At 36.0% G+C, this 22,141-nt stretch overlaps 1 protein-coding gene across 1 annotated transcript in view; it reads right to left on the bottom strand.

Annotated features, from left to right (window-relative positions):
* Positions 1-3,266: 3,266 nt before the first annotated feature.
* BLTP1 (bridge-like lipid transfer protein family member 1) overlaps positions 3,267-22,141 on the bottom strand; it is a 142,299-nt gene continuing 123,424 nt past the window's right edge. The window contains 18 exon segments of the mRNA XM_072406825.1: positions 3,267-4,079; positions 5,860-6,025; positions 7,085-7,219; positions 8,095-8,289; positions 10,617-10,820; positions 10,946-11,197; positions 11,906-12,123; positions 12,323-12,515; positions 13,647-13,804; positions 15,076-15,229; positions 16,299-16,556; positions 16,853-16,990; positions 17,064-17,243; positions 17,625-17,828; positions 18,946-19,144; positions 19,258-19,397; positions 20,212-20,373; positions 21,142-21,337. Of these exon segments, the coding sequence (XP_072262926.1) occupies positions 3,863-4,079; positions 5,860-6,025; positions 7,085-7,219; positions 8,095-8,289; positions 10,617-10,820; positions 10,946-11,197; positions 11,906-12,123; positions 12,323-12,515; positions 13,647-13,804; positions 15,076-15,229; positions 16,299-16,556; positions 16,853-16,990; positions 17,064-17,243; positions 17,625-17,828; positions 18,946-19,144; positions 19,258-19,397; positions 20,212-20,373; positions 21,142-21,337 (3,369 nt within the window). The 3' untranslated portion in view covers positions 3,267-3,862.

The following is a 22,141-nucleotide window of genomic DNA, read 5'->3' as shown; positions in this document are numbered from 1 at the left end:
TTATGTCACCTGACCCAGGTGCGAGATCAGGTGAAGTAGGTTAGGAAAACTTGCCGATCTCACTGTACACGTGTGAGATCAGCAATTTTTTTAGCTTTTTACGAAAAGGCCCCTGCTGCTCATGCCCAACATGCTTGACGTAGGTATCCCAGGAGGCTTTGTGCTCCTATTCATTCTCGATCACCTAGACCAGGGGTGCCCAAAATGTTGATAGCGCTATACAGATCCATAGCAAAGGCAACACCAGTCGATCACTGAGCCCTGGCTTACCCCTCCTTGCTGTAAGTCTACAGGGATGCTTGGGATGTCTTTCAGTGCGTGAGTAGGTTCCGTGTAACAGTGAGGCAGAGAGGGCAGTGTGAGGTGAGCAGTGCTGGGCGATTTCAATTATGTACAATAAAATATGTACAATTAAATACACATAAGTTTAGCATTTTTATTGTTGGTAGATCATTTTAGCTTGGTCATTTTAAAAGTAGCTTGCAAGCCAAAAAGGTGTGTGAGCACCCCTGGCTTAGACCTCGTCTACCCTTTTATGTAAAGTGAAATTTCAGTTTAGATACGCTTTAAACTTTGGTTTATACTGCCACCTACAGGAGGATTACACTTGTAGGGCATCCCGGGAAGCTCTTCCTCCTACTCTCAGCATGCCTAACAGAACCATTTCTGGTCAACTTCTGGATATTTCTACCAATGATGAAATTTTTCTTCACATCCTCTCCCAGAGACACAACAGAATATTACAGTAAATCTCCCAAAATGAGGAGTGTTCCCTGTCTTAAATAGTTATCCTCAAAATAAAGTGATCCCCTTGGGGGATTTTGCCTTAACTTTTCTTTTTACGGCGGACATCTCTAACACCTTGCATTTCCCCTTATTTTTATCCTCTGTGACACTGGTCATCAGTACAAAAACTTCCAATAGCATCCAGAAAGCAATTAAATGTTAACAGAGGGTCCAACCATCCCTTACGCTACCCAAGACTGAAAAACAGTTTTCCTCAGACATGCACACAATATGTACTATGTGCACCTAGAAGTATCATTTTTTTAGTTTCTGAAAATAAAGAGCGACAAACTGCAGGATAGGATGCAATTTAGCAAACTCCAATGCAAGGCATGTGCTTTGTGGTGTGCTCTACCGCTACTGTAAATATGATGGGGTACTATTCAGATTTTAAAAAAATACAATTTAATGTTTACTGCACAGTATCACAATGCATAAATGTAAATAGGCCTCTAATCCACCACCACTTCACTTTGACTTGAATGCTGCATGTATTCTTTGGACAAAGCATGCCCCTGATCTTCGTGGACACTGGATGCTCCCTTGTATCCGTATTAGTTTTAAAATTGATCATTCCGTTTTAATCTCCAGCCCGCTACAAAATCCTAAAGTTTCAGAAGTATTTAATATTTTTATTCTCTGGAATGTCCACAAAGTACTTACATTCCGGACATCAGCACAATACATAAGATAAAATATTTCCCAGCAAAATGCTTTAGATTACAACAGTACTTGCATATCTACATGGATACCTTGTGAAAACACTGGAACCGATATTTTTTTTTCCACACAGAGCCTGCAACTAAGCAGGAAGGACATGTATAGGTATTATCTATGCCAATATTCAAAAGTAGATATGTATGTTTTGTTACTTTACACATCTTTTTGGCAAGTAAAAAAAAAACTCCTTTATTAAAATGATTGCAATATAAGCTGTGTGTTTAAATGAGTTGTTTGTTCTGATGTCAGTGTGGTGCAGGTTAATGATGCAAAAGAGTGGCTACAAAAAGCCTTCAGCACAATCGCATACAGCCTTTGAGAGTTTAACCATTTTCCCCTTTATTGATTCAGATGTCCAGAAAAGCACTATATATACGAACGATGATTAGGGGTACTCTACAAGCAATATTGTAGTATATGTCTTCAGCTGAGAAAGAGAAATAGTAGCAGGGTGCAAAAAGTTTTCCTGAAGACTTGTAGAAAACATGTCAGACTGTTGGAATCAGTTTTGTAAACTTAGTAGTACAGCATAACACTAAACCATGTATTTAACAGCTGTGACAGAGCAGAAGTTTACTATAAACATTGGATTAACATTTTGTTTTTACTGGGATACACAATAAAATTATTAAAAAATAAAAAAAAAATACAGACCCCCCTTTTAAGTTTTAAATGTTTAAAATGTAAAGACAATTAGTAATGGTTCTTGCAGCTCCTAAAGGAAATCAATAAATAAAGTTAATGTTTATAAAAACAAAGTCAACCTCTTTAGCCCACCAATCTTATCCACCACAGACACACCTACCCAGCCCGTTACACATGTCCCAGATACTTTTACCATATTGCTTATATCTCTTCCTATGGGTAACTGAACAACCAAGGTTTTGAGATAAAGGAGGGTAAACTGCAGTGGAGGATGTCACTGTCAAGGAGAGGTAGGTAAACACCTAGATAGGGTGTCTGGGTTAAAATAGGGTAGGAGGTTGGTGTTGTTTCATTTTGTCTGTTTTTTAACCAGGGTTCCTCCAGAGGTTGCCAAGGGTTCCATCAGCAGTTTTTGCTTCTTTGGTCAGTTACTACTAACACCAATGGTTGTTTTGGCTATCTGTAAAGGTGACATTTCTGCCACTGGCCAGCAATGTAGGAGGCATTCTTCCCACTGACCACCGCGCTTATACACTGTGAACTGTGGATATAGTAATCATAGCAGCGAATATCTGAAGACCTGACAGTTATGTGGTCCCACATGTGAACGGTGGGACTACATATAGTTGGTTCCTCAGTGTAAAAAAAAAAAAAAAATAAAGTCTGCCACAGAATGTTCTATTCATTTTTTACTGTCCATATAACTTAGGAGGAAAGAGCTGTGTAACTTTAGTTTAGGGGAGGAGTCGTCATGGATATGCAATTAAATTAACTGCATTTAAAGTCACACTTTTTTTGTCTTAAAAGTAGTCTGACTGAGCATATTGGATTTCATTCAAGTAAAGAATCAGTGTTTTTTTTCTCTGTAGGCCAATGAGCTAAAGGCTGAAAGTCCAAACAGACTGTTATTAGTACTCTGCACTAACTTTTTTATTTGTTTTTCCAGAGCTTTTCTCATTGTGTGTCCTTTTATTTATATTGATTAGAAAATGAAAGATCAGGATACAAATAGTTCACCCAACATTATTTAAACAATCACAGAAACAGATACACAAAAAAAAACAAGCCAGATAAACAAGAAAATTGTTAACTCGTTAACTAGAAAATTGAACTAATTGTTCACATTATAAACAATTTATTATTATGGCCAATAGGGAAAACAAATCAAGAAAATTCACAGTTAAAATTCTGCAGTTATTACAGAAAATAATGATATTGCACTTAATAAAAGTAATGACACAAAACCCAGACATTTACAGTGTTGAACCCCTCTTTTCAGTCCAAAATATACAGAAGCATGCAGTGCGGAATCCAACGCGGAATGGCAGCATGCACCACAGTAAACAGTTACATTCACAACGGAATTTCTTAACTCCCCTCATCCCTGAGTCTTATTTGTATTGAGATGAACACAGTGCTGGAGGAGAACTATAATAGAGGGTCTGCTTCAGGCTCAAATGATGTCTTGTGGAAAAGAGATTAATGCACAGAAATACAAAAATTGCAATGGCATGTCATATCACAGCAAAGGCCATGGGAGTGATTACAGGAAGAAATGTAGCTAAGACTGCTCCCAGGGATGAGAGTTAACATCAGTTAAATAAAAAAAAAAAAAAAAGCTTGTCACTTGCATCTGTTAAAATGTCCTTCTGTACAGTTAAAAAAAAGTGTAACTTGATCTCTGACAATTTGTTCGCATTTCTCTGCAAGTTCAGTGCTCCTCTTTCTCTTTTCCTTTCTTTTCTTTCTCATCTTGTAAAGCTGACCCAAGCTTTTTAATCAGCACAGAAAGAACCTTGTCCAGTGGATCCATCACTCCACGCTGAAGCCATTTTGGAATTGTGGTTCTGGCATGGTGGAAACCTAACTTTTGCAGTATATAATCCACTCCAACTGGGTCAATTTTCCTTCCTGTCCAAGATATTAGCCTAAGGAGAAGAGGGAAATATGAAACAACATGCTCGGACAATATGCATACCACCACCACCACCACTATTTAATTATCAATGTACCAGAGAATTTCAGAACATTGGCAGGTGCCTTTACTTGCTTTAGAGAGGCAAAGGCATTGAGGCTACCATGAAAGCAACAGTAAAATATGAGGGTATTTTACAAAATGAACCCAGGGGTAAGTAGATAATACTGAAAGATACTTGACTGTACAATACCGTGTTAGTTACCTAGTGGCATAATTATAATGAAGGCACTTTCCAATGCCTGTGCTTTCCTAAATTATACTGCATCCCATTGTCACGCAAATCAAAAATATATTACCATTATTACTAGACAGTATTTATATAGCTCCTACATATTACACATCATTTTACGTCCTTAGTCATGTCACTAACTGCCCCCCAAAGGGGCTTACAGTTTTATGTCCCAACACCTGTCATGTGTCTTTAAAACAGTCTAAGATTAATTTTGGGGTGAAGCCAATTAACCTAACTGCATGTTTTTGGAATGTGGGAAGAAACCAGAGTACATGGACGAATCCCACGCAAACATCTGTCATGTGTCTTTAAAACAGTCTAAGATTAATTTTGGGGGGAAGCCAATTAACCTAACTGCATGTTTTTGGAATGTGGGAAAAAACCAGAGTACATGGACGAAACCCATGCAAACATGGGGAGAACCTGCAAACTCCATGCAGATAGTGTCCAGGTCGAAATTTTGCGTGCTAATCTCTAAGCCACCGTGCTGGCCATATTACAGATTATCACATATATAATACAGAAACAATGGTAATGGTCCTACCCCTATTCTTTGTCATATTGGCTATAAACTGAGATGTGAAGGTTTACTGGGCAACAGGTAGATGAGGATAGCAGAAATTGGTAGCCCCAGCAGAGTCACAAGAGCCATGGTTACTGATTTTGTAATTGAGTACCCTAGATTTTCAGGGATGAAAAAGAAACGGAAAAGTAAATGCAGATTTCTGAACGTGCATTATAACCCTACAGCCAGTCTATTAAAGGGGGAAACCTTATAAGTGTACAATCTTTTAAAAATCCTGTTAACTTATCATGAAAAAGGGGGCAAAAAAGATACAAGAAGGCATCACCTCTAGTGCTGAATGGCTGGGAAAGGGGAACCCTGATGCAACCCTTGAGATTGCAATCTTCTGTTTTTAATGTGGGATTCTACTCTCATACAAAGCTAGCAGCCTTTGAGACCCACTTGCTTTTCAGAATTTTGCACTGCAAATTTAAAGATAAGAATCTATTACTGCAGTAGAATCTCCTGGGTAATAAAAAACTGCCAAGTTGGTACCTTAAAAAAAAAACTTTGCTCAGGGTAATTTTTATGTAAGCCTTCATACTAACAGTTGTTTTAAAAAGCTTGCTGTTGAGTGTAGTCTATAAACATTGTATAACACTAAGTTAGTGTTGCCTTTTTAAATTTCTTCATAAGCATTTCCAAGTCCTGTAAATTACTCTGCCTACTTCAAATGGTGGATCCATCTATGGTATGTATACCTTCATATACCCAGTGAGAATAAAGTTCAAAAATGACCTGGTAGAACACAGGCAAAGAAAATTGTTGGAAGACGGACACAAAAGTAACAACACATTCACCTCAATTGAACTATGTATGGGTCTTAATTTGGTTCACTTTTAAATTGCATTTGTTTATGCCTGCCAATTAATGTTTATTACACAAAAACGCTATCAAATTAGGAATTAAGTACAAATTTGGAAAGAATCAAACCTTAGTGTAGGCTCCAGATGCCAAGTATTGCACATGAATTCCCTCCAGTCCACATAAGTATAATTAGTGTTTTCTTCTTTTTCTTTTTCTGAAGAACCATCATCAATCTGGATCACAGGACTCTTCTGACCCGAACGAGTTGTAAAAACTCGTGGTGGAAATATAACTGCAAAGAAAAGTTACACAGGTTAGAAGGATGTTGCATATTAACAATTAAATAATAATTAAAAATAATCAAATAAAACAAAAAGATGGGATTTATTCTATATTATTGTAGAAACTAACCAAAACTAAGGTAATATTGCATTTAAAAGAATACAAAATCTTTTCAAATATTTAGATATATAATGATACCAATAGGCTCTATTTATGAAGTGAGTCTAGCATTCCCTGAAATATTCCCTGGTGGAGAATCAGTAAAGCACATATATGTATATAGTCTGTACCCATGTATGTAGTTAGAGGCAGCCATATGTGGCAATTATGCAGCTTCTGCTAAAAGCTTTAGATACTACAAAATGGTCACACTAGAGCTCCATCCTACCATGTATGTCTATGGGTTCTTTTTAGTAGGGACTAAATCAGCCATTCACCTGACATTCTCTTGGAGATTTGATCACTGCCACTGAAAACACACAGATCTGGAAGATTCTTCACCATAGAATGTTTCTTGAATGCCAGATTGGCTGAGAGTTGGGTAATATACTACAAACAAATTAATCAAGGTGTGCCTGATCTCCAATAAATAAATAGCTGTTAAGAATTAGGCTAATTGTAACTGTATGTGTGACTAATCTGCAAATCTCTATTCTCATAATAAAGTTCAGGTGCTAAAGAAATATTGCATATAAATACACCATACTATTGTCAATTTAGCCTGCAAGCGGAGCTTTAGTGTTTTAATATCAATTGCATCATTACTATTAACAAGCTGCTTTGTTGTGCTGATTCTTTAGATAATTTACAGTACTCTGGAAACCCTTTGTCACCTAATAGTAAATAAAAGAAATATTCAATAAATAAAACAACCCCCTAAAATAATGAGCGACCCAAAACCATTATAATTTTTTGTTAAGGAGTGTTTTTTCATGAACTAAAAAATAGTACCACATATTGTCTACTATGTGAAATATATCACAGACTGGAATGGACAATTATGAATATTTTATTGTCTCATTATTTTCCATTAGTTAAAATACACCTGGTAAACTAAAAGTATTTATACCTTTTTCTTTCTCCTTCAGATAGGCAGACACCAAGTCATGCAAAAATATAATCAGTTCGGCATCCATAGTGACGCAGATATGATCTGTAAACTCTGTCACAACACTGCACTCTACCTTCGGCTTGCTGTCAACATCTGTAGGACACAAAATTACAAGTGTGCATTACATGGCTATTATATGCTATAAAATTCTGATTGAAAAATAAAAAACGTTTTAATGACCCTGTTGAACGAAAAAATAAGGCTCACATTTATGAAGATTTTCACGGCAGCTGATGCCTCCTCTCTTTTTCCTACATGTGTGAACATGTCTGTCTTTTGGTGTCCCACATCTAACCACCACTGTACCTGCATTCATAAAATGTCACCTGCTCTTGCGTCTGTGAAGTGCAAGTTCAGGTGACATAAAGAAGAATCCCGAAGAAGAAAGAAGATGGCTGGGCTTGTCATTCTGTCAAAGGCCAGAAAAAAGAGGGAGCACTGGACTTGCCAGGCTCAGTTTGTAGTGGGATCGAGGGATTTTCACTGTTTAAAGGCAAGTGTTTTATTTTTTCTTTTTGTAAAAGTTCTGCTTTGGGCGCTCTAGGATGTGGAACGTCTCTTCTGCCTGTAAAGTGAGACCTAAAATGGGATTCTATAATTGGTCATTAGCTTGAAGGCAGATTTATTAGGCTACTGTACTCAGAGTATGGCATTATAACATCATTTAACATAATTTAATCAAAATATCTGTTTAAAATGTGTCCCATTACATTAGAAATAGAACCTTTTGGGATTTCAAAATTCAAAACAATAGCAAAATCTGAAAGGTCCAAAGAAATGTCAGAGAGAGTGGACAGGTACTGGGCTAATGTATGAAAATATTTACTGCAATAAACATTTGTTCTTGTACTTTAAAATAATCACTTTTTTGTTGTCATTTACATTTTTGAATATAAAGTGAGGGTTTTTAATTTTCTACTTTAGCATAATTTACACTTATTACCCCATATTATCCCTTCCCATGATACCTTCGAGTGTTGGTTCCTGTGGCTCTTGCACATGTATAGATTTAAAATCCAGCTGCATTCTAGGCAAAGCAAAAATTGTTTCTGTCTCATGGTTGTAACTGGATGCTCCCCGAAATCCACTTAACAGGCTGGCATTTTTTACTGCTGTGCTGCTCTCCGCATTATTTGCATCAACATTTCGAAGTAAATTCAGTTCTACAGGAAAACAAAACATTCTTAAATTTTCACTCACCCCAGTATTCACCACAAACTGAAGTATTTTTGCAAAACTACACCCATCATTTTAGGGTGCACTAAAATAAGTTTCTTAATTTCCTGCCTGTTGTCAGTGTAAGAATGCCTCCATAACACTAATAAAACAGAGGTCCCCGCTGGGTCTGACCAATAATTATGCAGTCAGCAAAGTGCAGACTCTGCACAATATTGGTCTAACCCAGGGATGTCAAACTCAAATACATGGAGGGCCGAAATTAAAAGCTTACTTAGACCAAGTCGTGGGCCAAACTTTACTGAAAAATTGAGGACATCTTTCCTTCTCATTGGATATAAAACATTTTCATATGGAAACAAAAAGGTTTTGCTTAACATTCAATGTGGAACAAGCCTATAAAAGAGAATGAGGCCTAAGAATTGTTTTTTAATTTTTATTTATGAAAAAATCTTATGCCTCTTTTTCTATTTGTAGCCTTCTGAGTTAAATTTCAATGGTAACTTTTTTGCACAAGCTAACAATAATAATAACAATTTCCTTCTATGAAAAACTGTTCTTGTTTCTTCTTTTTGAGAATAATTGTTTTACTTTGCTGAAGAATTCAATTTGAAACCAAATGAATTGCTGCATTCATTTGGTTTCACATTGCATTCTCTGGCACAGTAAAACAATATAGCAATAGCTCCATGATAATTCCTAAAAATAATAATCCTGATTATTGCTCATTATTGAGCTTATCTGTCAGTATAAACTCTGCAGGGTCTACACATAGGCAGAGAGGCCTCTGGTCTAGAGACAGGAGTGATGCCCAGAATTGTAGTAGCGGCATTGTACTCGCATCTATAGAACAGCAGCTTAATATGAATTGCAGCTGGCCCGCGGTTATTACGGATCGCAGTAGTGGTGGGCCAGCTGCAATTCATAATTTGAATTCTTTTGGGGGCCAAAAAAAAGGACGTGCCGGGCCAAATTTGGCCCTGGGGCCAAAGTTTGACACCCCTGGTTTAACCACTTCTGCAAGATTAGATGAAAATCCCACACTCTGAGACAATATTTGAAAACTTAAGTAAACCCAAAACATAGTACACCCTCAATTGACATTTACATCTTAAGTCCTTGCAACTGTAATGAAAATAATATGTCGCCTCATGCATATGGACTTTAAAGATCAGTTAAAATCATACAATGTGTATGGGTTTGTATATGGCAAATTATGTTCCTTTGCTGAATGCCATTAAGAAGGACATTCAGCGGAGGAAGCAGTTGAACCTTTTCTGGATTGGAAGGGTTAATGTGGTAAAGATGAGTGTTCTTCCCAGGGTATTATTTATTTTTCAAATGCTGCCTATCCTCCCTCGTTTTATAGATGCCTCAATAAAATAATAACATCTTTTATTTGGTATCCTTGGAGAGCTAGGATTTTTTTGTAAGCACTTTTTCGCTCTAAAATTGATGGGGGTTTAGGGGCTTCCAGATTTAAACAATATTATAAGGCCTCCATTTTGAAAAGGATCCTTAATTGGAAGTATGATGGCCTATCTAAGGGTTGGGTCACTCTAGAGCTAGATCTTTTCTTTGTGTGGCTAATCTGAATAAGGTTATTTAGATCCCAAGACAATTTAGAGCTTTGGGACAGGATTCCTCTCCACTTACTTTACTACACTTAGATGTTGGGACAACTTGAAAAGACAATGAAATTGATTAAATAGAATTGAGTTTAGATACACGTGATATGGAAGATTTCTTCCTCGTTATTTTTTATATTTTCTACACAATTTTTTTAAGTTTGTAGGCACGTGTATCACTTTATAATGTAACTATACTATTTACACATAAATAGTGGTCTTTGGTTGTTTGTATCGTATGTAAATGTGTTTCTTGTTGAATTGTTTTGTATGTTTATATAATAAATAAAAAAATGTTATTAAAAAAACAAACAAACATACATAATGCTTAGGATTCACAGTAAAATGCATCTTAAATGTCTATACACACTTTTATTAACCATACATTGGTTGCAGTAATGTTACTCTTATACTATTCCTATACTAAACGCATATCAGATGAAAAAAAATCCTAAAAACTTTTTTTTCTTTTTCATAGGCATCCACTGGATTCTTCAAATAGGACTTCCATGCACAAAATCCTTAACAATATATTCATAATTTGCTGGTTGTATTGTTGAAAATTAAATTGTTCATCACAAATGCTAAGATACCCACTTTAGTTCCTGTCTAATGTACTGTAGGCTGTTTTTTTTTTTGCACTAAAACTGCAATAACATTGCACATTTGGCGAACTAAAGACTGACCTTCATTCCTCATAGCGGTGACATAATTAAACCATTCCTTTACACTGGCAACTCCATGTGGTGGATTTTCATGTCTCCTCCGGGTTATCTTCGTAATCGTTGCCATAGGACTTTCCAGTGCTCCACAAGGTTTGGTAACCATAGTGTTATGACCAAGGTGAAAATCCAGTGTTTGTACAATATAGGTAGAATGGTCACTTGAACCTAATTAAATATAAAAAAAATATAAGTCCCACATTCAATAGTTAGCACTGAGATTAAAGTGAATACTAACAAGAGAAGCATAATGATTTACAATATAGTTTAATAAAGGTAAAACGCCTATTCACCTTCTTCCCAAACCTTTTGCGCTTCAGTCCAAAATGCAATATTTGGCTCTTCCAAATGAAACAGTGCCCAAGATTTAGAACGAAAATTGGGTCCATGGAAGCATGCCAATGTCATATGGTTGCCGTGTAGGCTCATTGAGCCCCCTAATTGAACAGTGTCTTCTGGCAAGGGGATCTGAAACAAGGATATGTGGCAGCCAGAGATCATCTTCAGTACTCCAGGCCAATGACGGTGGTGAGCTGCATCCAACACTAAGATTCACAGAACACACATAATGTCAAATAAAATACGTTGTGAGGCACTATTTGTTTGTTCGGTGTTACACACTTGTATTTATTTAAATCATAAGAAGAATGTTTGCATTTAATCACAGCTTAAACTAATCCACCTGTGTTGCTGCTTTCTTTTGTGCCCTTGGTGCATCTGGGCTGTCAAAATATACTGTTACAATGCTCCTTTATATGGCTGATTTGTTTCCAGCAGTTTTCAGACAATAATTTCTTAACAATAGGATTTAAAGGAGTGGTCTAGCGCAGCGCACGGCAGGGCAGGGCAGAAGTGTGTTGGCTGTTGCAGAAGCAAGGAAACAAGTTTTACCCTTCTGGTATTCCCTAGACAAAATGAGCAATTAACCGTGTCCATTAATATTTTATGTCCCCCTCCAAGTGTAGCTTATTTTTGTGTTTCTGTAAATTTAGTCTCATCCCAAGCTGTATGTTGACTTTCTTTGCATAGGTCTTAAATGGTTATCATGCTGGCCCACCTTCTCCAAAGCTGCATTTTTGGTTGTTTCCTAGAGGTTAACATTTGTACAACACTTACAATATCTAACAAGACCGAAAAACTCTTAATTTTGTTCATGCCACACATTTGGAATCCAAAAGCTCTACAGCGTTTATGTATTGGGATATTTTTAAAAAACTATTTTAAACATAGAAATGTATTGTGAAATTTCGTACATTGCTCACGTGAGTTCTTTTCAAGGTTGGTGACCACAGTTTTCGGTGGAAGGTATGGTACTGGACCCCAAGTTGATAAAGCTCGCTTGCTTGTGTCAAACTGCTGTGTGAAAAATTCTTGCAGCTTCATTCCTATCTTGATAAGATCTGGAGTAGTAGACCGGGAGATCATTACCTGGAAAATATCCCACTGTAGATCTCCATGGATAAATATGACACTAGGAGAAACATATTAGAACTTTATTATATACAATTTACTTTTGGACATACTACCTAAAATAATACATTCTGATAAGAGATCTTTTCAGTCTAATAAAAGTACTTTTAAAATACATTTATGCATATAAATCAGAGGAATACATAATTTATCCTAATGTATTAAAACTTTATATATGTACAGTGTACGTTACTGAACACCTTTTGTCCGAAATGCTGGTGTCCATAGGAGTGTACAGATTGACATTCCACTCATCCTGAAGCTTAAGGTTTGCATTGCTGAAGATTCCCATAAGGATACTGGATCCCATGTAATCGACACGAGCCTCAGTGGAGCCCATTGTTATTTGGATCTTATGACTGGGCTGCTGATTAGGATGTTCTGAAATGTGAGCTAAAGTGAAATACATTTAGTGTGTAAACAGCAATTTGTAATGACATATATGGAAACACAGTTTAGACAGAAATAGCACACAATGAAAACCATCTGCAAGAAGAATGCAAATGCTGCTTTTGTTTTTCTTTTTTAATGCATACTAAAAATGACAAATTAAATTTTTCCTCTTGTAATTTGATAAAAGCATTTATATTTAACACACATGCAGTCCCCTGCTAAATATACTATTTCTAGGTACAAACAACTTTATGCATCCCACACATTCTTTTTTAAGGAAAAGGAACTTTACTTCTGAAAAATAAATACTTTGGACAACCCATAAATATAAAATGACACTGTAAGTTAGAGGTTTATCACAGGAAAGACTGACTGAAAACATACGTGTGAAAACTGCTCTATGCAAGCTATTAGCAACCACAACAGTTACAGTAGTGTAAGGAGGCACACTGCATAGCCATAGTAACAAAGACCTGATTTTCATAACCTAAACATATGATTTACATCACCTAACATAAGGAAAAGTTTCACCTTCCCTGGGGGATTATTTACTGTGGTTATTTTAAAAATGTTCTAATTTTATCTTTTACAAGTTTTATATTTATATCATGGTTTCACGCCTGCAGGCAGTGTGTTGGGTACTAAAGCTTTAAAGAAGAAGCAAAGAGATCTAAAGACACTAGTCTTATGCTGGTTATGCACAATATAAGCAATCATCTGATCATAGAATAAATCAGTTCAAACAAACAGTAAACAAGTAAATTGTTTAATTTGGCCAAATCAATTTAGATTTTTTTCATGGTCTCTTCCCATAAAAATGATCTAATGTATTGCTCTTTGATTTAAATGATTGATAAATTGAATTATTTTATTATTAATGCTTATATGGCTAGCCTACATTTTCTATGATGGTTTATAAATCTGGGGAGGGTCTGGGTTTAATATGTGGTGAACACAAGAAGGCCTTGCTGAAAAAAATGAGTAATGCTGAAAAAAAAACTTAATACAAAGCGCTAAATCCTAACAAAGGCACAACATGAGAACTAACAATTCATGAAAAATATATAGTTTACACAAGGAAAAATCATTTGACAATTTGCAGCAAATGCAACACATAAATACTGTACTTACCAACCATTTCCAAAGTGTTTACATCTATTGTTCCACCCACAACTCCACCTCTGGAATCCAGCTGAGACCTCCCCAACCCAACAGACATGCTGATTTCTCGATCCCTGCTACTTCCAACAGACAAGCGGCCTTGGCTTTTTAGTCCACTTGTAGTCCACCTAGCAAAAGAAAAACGGATACAACTCACCACGGTAATAATTGTTTCACTTGGAAACAATTGTCTTATATTAGACAGAATATTAAATCAACTGGCTAACTGAATGGAGTGGATTTTGATTTGCAAGAACAAGGAGCCTGCAATACTTTGCACACGGGGTTTGCCATAGAGGACTATGTAACTTCTTCCAATATGAGGGCTGGATGACAGAGTGGACCTAGACTAAAAGTGTAACACAAAGCTATGTCAACAGGTTTGCTGGGATGGAAAAAATAGTGAGCAATTAAAGGACTAAAAAACAGTCCCAGTTGTTGTTCATCTTTTACTTCTCTTCGGTGTTTACTACACAAACTTTGTAGAGAAAACTCTTCTTTAAAGAGAACCTTTTATTTTAGAGATTATATAAACTGCAATTTCTGATCTGGTTCTAAAAATCCTATTTGCCTGGTTGGTATTCCGATTTCCCCCCTTTAACACTTTCTAAATGCCAGTATAGAGTATAGAGCTCACGTGTTCCACACAACTTGTGCAGCAAAGACCTGTATGCATGTTTTAGGTGTGTGACTAAAAATACTAAAACTAAACATCAGCTTTTCATTCATGCAATTAGCATTATGAGAAATTCAAGAATGGTAAATATTATAATCTCTCAGTGGAAAGCCTGCTTCCATTATTTCATCAACAACAAAAGCAAGTATCCAGACCGTCAGCTATGAGACTTCCATTGGACCTGTGTTACATACAAATTAAAAATGTTTCAACAGTATACGTTGGCAGTAACATTTACTAACCACTAAACCAGAACCAAAGTTCTGCTTTGGAAATTTGAGATCAGACAGGTTTTTACTGAAAGGGACAGGTGATGTCCCTTCTGCAATAAAACATACTTATTTGCCTAATCACTATCTTCTTCCTCCTCAAAAAAAATGTGTAGGAGCAGCTCAGTGTACCTAAATACAATGATCCTATTTTAATGCTGCCTTTTTCCCAGTTGGAGGGATTTCCCCCTTTCTATTCTCTCTTCCACTAATATAGAATAAAGGAAAGACTCTTGTAACTTTGTGTTCATTGTGACACCTATCAAATGGCAAGCACAAAAAAAATATTTACAAACTTAGACACAGACAAGATTTCTAAACCTTTCCCAGAGAAAGAAAAAAAAAGAAATTGTGTTTTGGCTTTGGTTTTCTGATACATGTATAAATGGGATATAAGTTTAGTATTACAGGAATAGCACTCAGTATTCTGTGAAAGGGAAGCTTATGAACTTACGTTGTGTTTCCCATTACATTACTCATATTCATTTGAACATTCAACTGCTTCAGATTAATCGCAAATACAACCAGAGTTTCCCATGGTGACCCCTGTTGGCTGGATGGTTTACTAGCTTTAGTGAAAGATGGTGTTGAAGTCTTGGTGATAGAATCTAAGAAGAAAAAAAAATGTTTTCAACAACTAAGAACTGTCTTAATAAAATTACATTGGATACACACATGTATGACATAAAACGTGATATAAACATACAATTTAATTAATGTATAAACCATCAACATTTAAGAACAAGTTAAAGCAATGCATTAGTGTATATTAGGCTTTATAATTATTGGATTTTTGCCCTATAAAAAAATAATCTTATGTTCTGGAATTTAAATGTCTTTGGATGTTGTGGATGTATTGCTTTTCTTTTTCCCTAATTTTCACCTAGTGATCAAGCCAATAAAACACCTCATGTCCTATGATGACAACAATTCCTGACTGTACTGAATCTATAGAGGAGCAGCGTTGTTACTCTAAGACAGGTATTGGGTGTCAAAATGAAGAACAACTCCCTCTTTCCAATTCATAGTAAGTTATCAAATTAAGTTAAAAATATGTTTTCCACAAGGAGAATTGAGAATTATGAAATTTATTTTAAAACAGCAGAGGCAGAAAGAACAGCAAGTTGACAAAATGTATTACATGCTCAACAGGTATAGGTTCATATTTATTACACAAATATAGCAATGCATTTACAATGCACTAACTGGAACAGAAAAGATTTTTGTTAAGGTTTATATAGACTTTGATACTTTGTGCTCACTAAAGGAAGTTAGTAAGGCTAGGTTCACACCTGCCATTAGGTTGTGGTGTGAATACCACTTCCTCATGACAGGAACTGCTGTCTCTTGAGAGATGCTACACGGTATCCTCCTAAGAAAATGAATATGGATGGCAGTGAGCGATGCTGCCAGCTGTCAAATGTGCAGATGCAGATCCTTTAAGAACCTGCACTGTGAGGCAAGTGTTCAATTGGTTGTCACGTTAAAAACCGAAGGAAACCGCGCTGGATAACACGATTTAGAGGCAATTTTGAACCTCCCCTAAAGCAGTGCCAAAAGCAATTGCAATGTACAAAGTAATCAGCTCACAGCAATTATCAACTAAGCAAGTAAATTGTCTACAGTTATTCACAAATCAGTTTTAAAGGTATGTTTAAGTACAGAAAATGTACATACCTCTGAGTGGCACAGAGGAGTCTGAAACACTTCTAGATCTGGTTACAGCAGGTGATTTCAAGGAGTGAGATGTAATTCCAGGAGACATACTGTTGTTTGGAGTGTGTTCACTGAAAACATTGGGTGATTGAGCCATGTGACTAAATGAAGCTGACTGACTGGGCTGCTCCCAGGTCCTGCAATATGCTTTGCGGGAAGATTCAGGGGAGAGATGCTGATTCACTCCTTCAACCGAATCAGGAGTCCCAGGTCCGGAGGCTAAGGAAAGTTAAAAAAATTAGAATCTGGTTATTAAAATGTTAAACAAAGTAAGTAACAATAAAAAATAGCACAGCAGTGGGAGGTTTCATATTTTTTATCTAGATGCTTGGCTTTGTGAACAGCAACAAGTATGAGTGATCATATTCCCTATATAGCTTAGTAATAAAGTAATATACAGTGATTAACACTCTTGACAAAGAAAAATGTAGATTGCTCCATTATATCCCATCACCTCATATGCATTTCATAATTTTACACAGCTACCACAGAAACCTGTTTTAAGGCAACCTCACCTGGCACATTTATAGTTTGATCACCAAGAAAGAGACGTCTAGCGATACTCCTCCTATACCATGCCCTTGGAAATGCTAAAATTTCACTGAGCCGACGCATGTCATACTTGAAAGATGCCGAGCCGATATCACAAACCGCTAAAAGAAACATGAGTTAGTCTGAATCTAAAAAGCCTTACTACAGTTAGCCCTGTAGTACAGAATATATTACCTGAGATGTTTATTAAAGTTGTATCCATTTTACTAGCAGTTTTGTTCGCAGACACACTTTCAAAGAAAGAAGTTCCACCAGAACGTCTCATTCTGGACAAACTGACTTTGACAAACTCTAAGTTGATACTAAGAGAATCTTTCCGGCCTGTTACTGATGTGGGCTCCTCATCCACATGACCTATCGGTGAATAATCAAAAAAATAGGAATGCATCCCTTTATGCCCCAGGTAAAAATTGTGAAACATTGACAATTATCTGACAAAAACAATAATATGATAGTAACCAAGTTAAAAGTTATACCTAGGTTATAGTTATACCTAAGTTTTATACCTTGAATCATAAAAAAGGTATAGAGCAGAAAGTACAACTTTGCTGCTTGTGCTAAAGCTGGGTAAGATGTTTTAGAATATCTAAAACATTCATATAATTTGCTTTTCTTCAGAATTACATTTTATAACATACTAGAGAATGCAAGGGAAAACACTGAACCTTACTAACAAACTTAAGTACATGAGGCAGAGTGAGACAATATAGGTATATGAACCAGATCTGATCATACCCAAGCCACTTGAACCTGGAGTAAGACCAGAGACTCCAGATTTCTGTTTACCAGCTCCATAGGGGTGAAACACATAAAGAGAGAAATCAGACATGCAAGCTGTAAAACTCAGGCCAGATGCATTGCTGCTTGAGTTTGTCAGATCTGACTGGCTACTACTGTGTCGAGTCCTTCCAAGAGGGCTGCCTAGCCCTGGGGATGGCCCTGCAGAAAATAAAGAACATTTTTTAAGCAATTAAGAAAAACTGAGCAGCAACACTCTGGATAATCTGCAACAAAAAGGAATAAGGATGTAAACATATATACTTGTAAAAATAAAGGCAATGGTAAAGGGATGAAGGCTGCTACCGTAATTTCCTGATTTTTAGATATTATAGTTGAACTACAATTAAAACAACGGTCTTAAAAAGGCAGTTCATTAGGGTATAGTATTGACAGAACCACAAGACAAAATAGAAAATGTTTTTTGAACCAATTGGGAGAACTTGTACACACCAGAGGTCATTTTAGCCTCACCTTGCAGCTAACTGCATTCAACATCACCTAAACGGGACCTCCTCCAGACATATTTATTATTTAATAGTTCAGATTTATTAAAGCTCCCCGAGCCTTGAGAAGATACACTTTCATCAGTGAAGCTGGGTGATCAAGCAAACCTGGAATGGATCTGGTCCAGGATTGAAAACATTTGCTAACAAATAGCAAATGACTTCATTGGTGAAAGTGTATCTTCTCCTTAGACAGTTTTAATAAATCGCGCACAATAAATCATACAAACATTGCATAGTGCAAATGTAAAGGATGCAACCCCATACAAACAGCCATTTGGGCTATGATGGAGATACAGGAGAACCTATGGCTGTCTGCCAGAAGACCAGCTTTCGTCTGCATAAAAATATGTACTGGCTATCTGTAAAAAAAAGAAATTTATGTACTGGCTGTCTTTCTATTTCAGCTCTAAAAAAATTTGTAATCGCAATTCTTTAAAATATTTTTAGCCTAAAAAAAAAGCAAGTTTTGTGAGCCAAGAATATTTTTAAATTAAAACACGTTTTTTATGTGGAGTCCTGTGTCTGTGTTCTGTCTTATTGTTTAATCAGTGCGGACCATCTCATTGCAAGTACATTCAGGAGGCATATGTACAGCTAGATAAACATCAAACACATTTAAGTATATATGAATTATATGGGAGGTTTGATATTAGCCTAGGATTCTTTATTTTTACAAATTAAAAACACTGTTCACACTATTATGACACCCCACACACCATGTCAAAAGTGCTTTAGATGCAGCCCCATGGACAAGACAACACACATTTCACCTGTCATTCCTGCTTTGTTTAGGTTTGCTTTTGATCCACTTGGCATAGAGAGATTGCCAAAATTACCATCAGAAGGATGGGTTGACCCCAGTGTCTCAAGGTCACTTCTGTTTGAGGAGAACACTAAGTCTAATGAGGGCAGCTTTAACATGCATTCAACACGTGAAACTGGTAGACAGCTAAACTTGATCTGGGATGGCTAGAAAGAGAAATAAGAATGTAAGAATAAATTGGAAAAACTAAATAACCAAAAAAAAAAAAATAATAAAACAATAGACTATTAGGAGCATAAAAGTTTTATAAATCACTCACCTGAACTCTAACATAAACAACCACATCTACGGGAAAGGAAGAATAGGCAGAGGTTGACGAGGACACTAATGAGGTAGTTGACTCTTCTAATGGATCCTGCAGGTCAAATTGTCCAATATCGTCATCCTGAGCACTAACTGCTATAATAAAGCAGAAAAACACATATGTAAATAATTCGTCCAAAACACACCAAGAAATAAATCCATGCATTAGGTAAAAAACAAAGTAAAAGACATTTCCTTTGGGTGAATAATGAATGTGGCCAGCCATGCTTAAAGGAGGGTAAACTCCTCAACCTAACCAGTAAATGGATGTACAGATGTAAGGAATGATAATAATAATTAATAATAATAATAATAATAATAAATAATAATAAATAATAATAATAAAAATAATAATAATAATAATGTAATGAATGATGTAAGGAATGATTCAACATAAAACTGATTTGCTAATCCAAATAAAATATGTAAATGTAAACTCAGGAAAGGTAAATTAAAACTAGAGATTCTGCTAACATAAATGTTAGCTATATTAACAAATATATACAAGTAATGCGAAGGCAGGTATGAAAGGTAAACTAATTCAAAAACTCTATTCCCCAAAGTAAATACATTTTTATAACACAAATGTTTGTTGACAGTTGTTAGCTCACAGTTACAAATTCAGTTAACTTCAGTTATTTTTTTAAGTATTTAAAAGTAGTATCTAGCACCTTTATTTTTTTATAAGAATACAATGTTTTAAACTGACAAACAGTAAGAATGCATAACATCCCATCAAGCTATCCCATCAAGTGTAAACACCCAGTAAGCTGTAATTTTAATTGGTTGATCCTCATATTAACACTTCCAAGAAACAAATTTACTCGCAAAAAAAGGTAGCAGTAATACCTCACTCTGCTGTTTAAACACTGGATATACCAAGAAGGTCAATAATCAAGTCAATATTTACCAGCATAATTTCGTTCTATTGGTGTTATGGGTATAGTCTCCAATGCCTTCTCCAAAAAGTCAAGTAGGTTTGGACTGATGACCATTTCTTCAGGCAAAGACTGCAGTGCTACCCAAGCATACAATTTAGCTGTTTTCACTCCACCACTTCCCTTTCCTTTGGCTGCAATATTAAAGAAATTTTCATTATAAGGAAAATGACTTAGTTCTAAAACATTTCTAAAAATATTGAATTTGTGCACATTTTGCATACCACTCAGTCTGAGTCTCTAAAGCCCTGGTGCCCCACATGCATCTTTTTGATATCAACTGTGTTGCCAGCAGCAAATAGTCAGTATTTCCTTGCATTGGGGATTAATTATAATCAGGGGTAACAAAAAATATTTCATAAATTTATTTCTACTATCTTTGTTTTTTTTTTTTTCTCACAAATTCTCAGACAATTGATCAGACTGTGTTATCGACTATTTTTCTCCTAAAAGTCTTATAACATACCTCTAGTTTCCAGAATTACAAGTATGCTTTCAAATTTACCTGTAAATTGTTTGTAGTCTTTAACCATCTTGTGTAGCATGCCCATAGTCCCTGAACATGGACTGCATTATTTCCAATCTCTGACCACTTTCTGAGTTACATACACTTAACATGATGTGAAGTTCTTTGGCCCCCTATAATATTTAATTGACCACCCCACCACTGCTCTACAGACAATATACAGGTCATTTAGTGTGTGTTCGGGACTTCTGTGAAGTTTCTACTAAACCTTTATTTTATCTCTGCGTTCATTGAACTTTAACTCCTATCTGATCCCTTTATACAGTGATAGTCAATACTGCGCTTCTACATCAAGCCTTGAAATTAACATGTTAATTTAAAAATGAAATTGACAATGAAAAGGCTATTGGGTATAGATTAGTTAGAGGAAAAGTACCTGAAAGGATTGGTGGGGGTGGGGGTGGGGGTGGTAACAAGGTGTTAGTCTTGCTGTGGACAGTACAAGTTAAAGGAGCTGGTGCAGTATCTTTCATACCATACAACTTTGATTCTTTTGAAAGAGTTCTTGGCAATGATGATCCTCTTGAGGCATTTGGCGATTCAGTTTTCAGGGTCTTTGAATTGTAATGTAACTAGGAAAAACAAGTATTACTAATTACTTAAAGTGTTTGTAAACCCAAGAAATAAAACTGCAAATATCTGTGTGCATGTATGTACAAAATCACAATGTTTTCATGTTTTTACTGCTTTCTTGTAAAAATACCTAAGGATCCTGCCATTCCAGGTTTCTTGGATTTTTTATTCTGATCTCACCGAGCAAGGATGCAAATCCGTGCTGAAGTGAACAATTTGTGTCCCAGGGCAGTTGAATGAATAACAGGACAGGTGTGCCTGTATCTTCTCTAGTCCAGTTTCCGTCTCAGCACTGATGTCGTGAAACACAGAAAGTGCAGTCTTTTGGCATATGCAATACACAAACTGGTAATGGAACTAAGTAACCTCCTTACTAAAGGTGTTTGGGATGGGGGAGGGGGGTTACATCCATGGAGTTATTACTCTGTCAACTCACAAACACTGTAGTGTTGATAAATTAAAGAAATATAAACCATTCACTAAGCATATTATTCCTTTTCAATGGACATTTCAATACATTGAATATATATTAAAATTTTGATTTTCTAGATTTTCGTGTACATCATTGGGTATTCTATGAAATGTACATTTTCACTACATTTCCTAAGCTAAGGGAAAAATCTTTTACAATGGGACAATTCACTTTGATCAGCAAACATCTTCTATATTTCTTTAGTAAATCAACCCCTTAGGGTATTTTCTTTTCTCTATCTCATCACATTTGAGAGGAAAAAAATAAATAAATAAAAAAAATAGAAATGTATTACCAGGTAAATGATTCCCATATTGGACTGTAAAAAAAC

This window comes from Pyxicephalus adspersus, chromosome 3, assembly GCF_032062135.1.
Source record: "Pyxicephalus adspersus chromosome 3, UCB_Pads_2.0, whole genome shotgun sequence".
In the NCBI taxonomy this organism is placed as follows: domain Eukaryota; kingdom Metazoa; phylum Chordata; class Amphibia; order Anura; family Pyxicephalidae; genus Pyxicephalus; species Pyxicephalus adspersus.
Note: the sequence above shows the minus strand (reverse complement) of the source record. Positions and strands in the feature narration are given on the sequence as shown.